The 6,510-nt window shown below is 30.8% G+C and overlaps 1 protein-coding gene across 1 annotated transcript; it reads left to right on the top strand.

The window, feature by feature from the left end:
* Positions 1–456: 456 nt before the first annotated feature.
* On the top strand, positions 457–5,919 carry LOC131050545 ((+)-neomenthol dehydrogenase). Its single transcript, XM_057984749.2, has 5 exons — positions 457–673; positions 767–1,036; positions 1,130–1,213; positions 5,165–5,338; positions 5,421–5,919. The coding sequence occupies exons 1-5, from the start codon at positions 671–673 to the stop codon at positions 5,802–5,804; spliced, it is 915 nt and encodes a 304-aa protein (XP_057840732.1). The 5' UTR covers positions 457–670; the 3' UTR covers positions 5,805–5,919.
* Positions 5,920–6,510: the final 591 nt, after the last annotated feature.

Raw genomic sequence — 6,510 nt, 5'->3', positions numbered from 1 at the left:
AAATTATGATCTTATAGACTGTTTAGTCTCTTGAACATTATTAAAACCATTCATTTCATTCATTCAATTTCATAGAAAGTAGTTGACCAAAATTATTAAAAAGGAATATGAAACAGCCACCATACGAATTTTGATTGTGATTGGAAATGTAAAACAAACTTAAATATTTTAATAAAGAGGTATTATGACAACCGAAAGAGAAAGAGGAAAATTAATGCATCAAGAAACTTAACGAAGGAAAACAACCTACTGTCACTCCATTTTATTGCAATACACCTACTCAATTAAATATATTTAATAGCCATAAATAACCGTCAAGCTAGGTTTTACTGTATATACGTCGTCTTTTTTGTCTGGCAGCAAAATCTTTGATATCACAAAACACATGGATTCTGTCAAAAATGGAAAGTCTGGTGTGGTCGAAGTATCGTATATCACAAAAAGTAAAGCTTTGCCGACAAAAGTTCAGTAGAAAAATGAAATGTATGTGTGTTTTTAACTGCTTCACAAGTGATTTCAGTTCACCATGATTTCATGACATAGTTGGTATACATTTAATACTCGAACCACCTAACACATATAGAAGATTGGGCAACATGTATCCGTGACTCAGAACGCTTTTGCCTTGATATACAGAGATTGCTGAATCTCTTTCTACAAAATCTTCAAAATGGTAAGAAAATTTCCAAAAAATTTCCATACAGACTTGGAAATGCAATGCTTTAGGTTTGAAAGTCTAACAAAAATAGTATGTTGGTTTTGACAGGATCAGAAATGGTGGAGTGGGGAAACAGTGGCAGTAGTTACAGGAGCCAACAGGGGAATAGGCTTAGAGATTGTTCGCCAGCTGGCGCGTAAGGGCATGACTGTTGTGCTTACGTGTCGCAATGAGAAGAATGGGTTGGCTGCCATGAAAGAAGTGGGTGAAGCAGGACTTGATAATGTTCGTTTTCACATATTAGATGTGCAGAGCTCCCAAAGTGTTTCAGATCTGGCCAAATGGTTGAAAACCATCTTTGGGGGATTTGATATTTTGGTATAAGTCTTTGAGTTTGTGTTTTATCTTGTGTTGCTCCGTTGAAGGGTATTTGTTTGATTTTACAGGATGTGCTTTTCTGGTTTTGAACAGATAAATAATGCAGCAGTTTCGGGGCAAGACATGAACTGGGAAGTGATGAACAAAACTGGGGTGGATTTGCGCCAACTATTACTGGTAAGTTGGGTGTACAGTGAAAATCTACTTTAAACTTATCGCATGCTGTTTTCCAATTTGCATAGTACGAGAATGTGGTATTATGGATAGGGAAGAAAAAAATTGATAAATGATGGATAGGACCTTTCTGTTATCTTGGATTCTATTGATTAATGGGATAATTTAGATGTATACGTATGTACATATTAGAATATATCATCTAGATTTAGAATAAATGGACAAATTGTTGCTAAGAACACATTTAGAAAAGAGAGTTAGAATTTTTCTCTTTTTAAATGTGATATACATTCTTTATATTGAAACCTATCATATTTGGATAAAATTAGTTAGAATTATGGGTTAATTTTTTAGAAGGAATAAAAGGTGTCAAAATTAAAAGCTTTGAAAAATCATGAATCTAATTTCATGTTGTTTGGGCTCTAGGATAAAATAGAAAGACGTGCTTAATAGTTTCTTGATGCCCACAAAAAAGACTCTAATTTTTTGTTGCTTGGGCTCTAGAATAAAATAGAAAGATGTGCTTAATAGTTTATTGATGCCCAAAAAAAGGACGATCCCAAATCAATCAATTTGGAACCAATAAGAAGAGTCAATATTAATTGCACCAAGCAAAATATACAAGCTTTAGCTTAATATTTTTTTGCTAAATAGTCTAGAATTTGTGCTACTATGATCTAATGGAAGATTGATAATTGAAGTGTCCATTTATCATTAAGTTTTTGTATCATATGTAAGAGTGGTGGGACCGCCCTTTAAAAGGCTTGTAATTAGAAAGTTATGTGAAAAAACACTTAAGTTATTGCATGCTACTTTTCAATTTGCATTTGGTACTATCCCATTTTTCATGAATACAAAAAAATTGAGATAAATGAAAATGAGACTCTTATGTTATCTTGCATTCCATTGATTAATAGGATAGTTTACATGTATCTGTATTAACACGTGACGTTTGAATAAATCATAGACTTAGAATAAATGGACGGATTGTTGCAAACAACACATTTAGAGAAAAGAGTTGAATTTATCTCATTTAAAATGTGAAATAAGATTTCCACTTTGAAAGCCTATCATATTTGGATAAACTTAGCTAGAATTGTGGGTTAATCCCCTAGAAGTATCATGCGTCAAAATCTAAAAGGCTTGAAAAATCATGCATCTAATTTCATGTTGCTTGGGCTCTAGAACAAAATTAGAAGGTGTGCTTAATAGTTTCTTGATGCACACAAAAATGACAATGAGCATTTAAATTCTCATATTAATAAATTTGGAACCAATAGGAAGAGACAATATAAAATACCAACAAAAATAAGCAAGCTTTAGCTTAATAAACTTTAACCAAATAGTCTAGAATTTATGCTACCATGGTCAAACAAAAGATTGAATATATCATTTATCATTATGATCTTGCATCATATGCAACTGTGGTGGACCACCTTTAGAAGGCTTGTAATTACAAAATTATGTATATCAAGTTAACATTTCCAATCATTTCACATGGCTTGAAACTCTTTATCCAAATTTAATAAAAGCATCTTGATAAGAATAAAGTCAATACTAGTCTAAAAAAAATAAAATATTGATGGTTGAGACTATATTTCATTATGATTTTTGGTCAAGGAAGATGATTTGTGGTGATTAATGGATAGAACTATAAGGATAATAACATTCTATTGAAAAAAATTAAATAAAAAATAACAAGAACCTTTGAGTTGGAATCACAACCCTTTTCATTGCAAATAACCCATTGCTTGATAATTTCCAAGCTTTTCATATCTTTTGTATAAACCTTAGATTTTAATAGACTCCTTCATGATGAGAATTAAATGGTAACTAGGTCTTTTGAGGACTTACACCCATGAGGCATTCTAGTGGAGATATAAAGAAAAACAAAAAAAATCAAGCTTAAATATCATATTGGGCTTCAATTATCTATTTAGCGTGTAATTTTGGAACTTGTTGTATGTTAGTGAGACCAAGACCTCCAAAATCACAAGGAAACACAATTCCTAGGCAATTCTTTTAATTTCATCTCATTGTTATGATGAATCCCATAAGAAATCTCGTAGGAATTTTCTCACATTAGATAAGAAACTTTGGAAGGTACCCAACATAAAGTATATAAATATAAGTAGTAGTTAGTTTCTTTTAAGAAACTTGGAATTTTCATCTAGGATAATTTAACATATTAACCTAATAAGATCACATATTTCTACTTGGTTAATAACAACTTGCCATAATATTGAGAATGAATCCTAAAAGGCAAAATGAATGGTTGCGTACTTGAAAACCTTTCCATGATCAATCCATTTCCAACCAAAGTATTCAATCAAGTATGTTTGCAAAAGGATTATATAATATTGGTTTTCTTGTCATTAAACTAATGAACTAGAAGCTAAACAAAAATTATTTAGGAATTGGGTGAGTGCAGGATACCAAACAAAATTTGATTTGAATTTGGTAATGCTAAACCAAAATGGATATCCATTATTAACATGTATCAATTTCTTAAAGTCATAATCATTATATTATACTTTCCAAAATGGATATCTATTTTGGGAAAAAAAATGAAATTGGATATTGATTTTGTTTAGCCTAAAAAACATGCTTTAGTAAAATGGGCATAACTTATGTGTTTCTTATCATTTTTTAAAAATTTTTTATAAGCATTGGAAAGGTGATTTAGAGGTTTGCAAAATGGATGAGGTAATTTTACTAGATTATACACCAAATAATAATAATAATCATGTGAGTTTCATCCTTCATTTTTAAAACTTTAAATGCTCACAACATTTGCAAACAAAGTCTCTTTTTTTCATTTTTTTTTTATCCCAAAAGAATTGAAACATTTAAAAAGTAGTAAATAATGACACAATTAGATTTTATGTACTAAGGAGAATAACAAATTTCCATAAATTATCATAGAAGGCTACCTTTTTCTCTTTGATCCTATGACACCCTTATCCAAGTGGACCTAAGAGAACATGTCTCTCCATACCACTCCCCCCCTCTTTCTGTTTTTTTAGCTATATCTTGCTCTCTCCCCACTCCTTCTATTTCCTTTTCAATCCATCTCTCTCCCTTTCACTTACTCTACATCTATCTATATCTCTCCTCTCTCTCTTCTCTACCAAGTATCTCATTCCTTTTCTCATCTCCTCTAGATCTTTCCCAAGTTTATTGATCTCTACCTAATTGTTGAAGATGAATGGTTAACATGTTGTATTGGAGTCTTGTGCTCTTTGTTTCTCAATTTCAAATACTTCATCTTGAGGCAATACAAAGTTCTTCAAAAGTGAGACAAATTTCATGAACAAACAAATTGACAATATTCAAGATACAATTGTTCTTGCTCATGTGTCATGGGAGAATGAATAAAATGTTATCATTAGATTGGAATCTATTGATGATAAAAAAAAAAAAATTGATGGAAGTTAGGGTTACCTTGACAACAAAGACTCTCCATATTAAAGTTATATCTTGTAGTTTAAATCCTTTTTAAGTATTTTTATGGAACCATCATTTTGTAACCAATTGCTTCTTTTTGAGGACGAAATTGTTTTACGCAATTACTTCCTAAAATGGAAATGCATGGACTCTGATCTTTTATTTACACGGTTTTGAGGTTTGATTTTATTTTGCCTTCATCACTAACTAAAAATAGAGACAAGTCTATACTTCCTCGTTGATACCTAGTCAAATTTTGAAGACATCGAAATGCCACGAACATATTTCAAATATTTGAACCAACATATTTAAATTATTTCTTTCTAATAACAAAATTTATGTTCTCTTTATTTTGCAAATTATATATCTGAGTCTTTTAATAAAAGGAAGTTGACATATTATTAGTGAGCTGTGTGGTGAAGGAATCCAACAAACTGTTCTTACTATTTAAATTACATCTAAGTTCTTTTTTCACTGAAATTGTTCAATGTTCTCTCCCTATTGCAGTCATCTGAAGGGTCAAATGAAACTTGTGTGTATGATTATGAAAGTGCAAGAACATGCATTGATATAAATTACTATGGCACAAAGAGAGTTGTGAAAGGCTTGCAACCATTACTAAGGGAAACGTTTGGCCGGCCACGAATTGTTAATGTCACCTCTGTATATGGGCTTGTCAAGGTAATTTGATTTCATTTACCCTTCTCAAGATTAAGATTTCAATCAAATAAAGTATGATTTCATTATATATATGCCTTCACAGATGATGCCAAACCCAGAGCTACAAAAACAACTTTCTGACATTGATAAAGTTAGTGAGGAATTTCTGGATTCCATGGTAAGTCAGTTTTTAGAAGATGTCAAGCAAAACAAAAACTTGGAAGAGAAAGGATGGCCAGTTCCGTTTTCTGGATACAAAATGTCAAAGATTTGTATCAACACATACACACGTCTCTTAGCCCGTGAGCTTTCTGATAAGGTGACTGTAAATTGTGTTCATCCTGGATACGTTAAAACTGGAATGACAGGTGGTACAGGAGACCTATCACCAAGTGAAGGTGCTGAAAGTGTAGTCAAATTAGCCTTGTCTCCTCCTGGTGGGCCTTCTGGTAACTTCTATATTGAAAAGGAGATCGGTGGCTTCTGAATGAATTTATTTTCAGTTCTGAAACTACTTTTGCCATAAAGGAGACATTTCCCATATTCTATATGAAAAAAACTATTGCCTTATGTTTTCAATTTACAATATTATATTTTCATTCTGCTATTCTCTAATTATCTTATGATGAATTACAGATTTAAATGTTGATGTTAAAAATATTAGGCAATCAAATTCAAACGAAATTATATAATATTTTTATAAATTGTTAAAATCTGATAACATTCATACGAAATTAAATAATATGTTTATGAATTGTAAAAAACTGATAACATTAATGTTACGAATGTTATTTTAGATTGTGAATTCTATAATTGAATAAAAGAAACACAGCTTGTACTTTTTCTTCCACAAGAAAAAGGCATTTAAAATTTAAAATTGTATGCAAGTATTATTCAGAAAATGCAGTGTGGTATTTTCTTACTTATAGCTGTAAGTTGTTTATTATAGTAAATGTTATTTTTTCTGTTATAATTATTTTATTAGTGCAAGGTATATGACATGTTGCAAAACTTTCATTTGCTATTACAGTATGTTGTTCATTTGGGTCATAAATTTTGTGGTTGTGATTTTTCTAACAATGAATCAAGTGAAACATTAATTTTTATTTTATTTAAAAATTTAATGAATATTGGAGCATCAAGAGAATGATTCTTCTATATAAAAAGATCTATGTAAAATTGTAGAAATAGAT

Source organism: Cryptomeria japonica, chromosome 10 (genome assembly GCF_030272615.1).
Source record: "Cryptomeria japonica chromosome 10, Sugi_1.0, whole genome shotgun sequence".
NCBI classification, from domain to species: domain Eukaryota; kingdom Viridiplantae; phylum Streptophyta; class Pinopsida; order Cupressales; family Cupressaceae; genus Cryptomeria; species Cryptomeria japonica.
The sequence above is the reverse complement of the archived record's forward strand: the minus strand, read 5'-3'. Positions and strand labels throughout refer to the sequence as shown.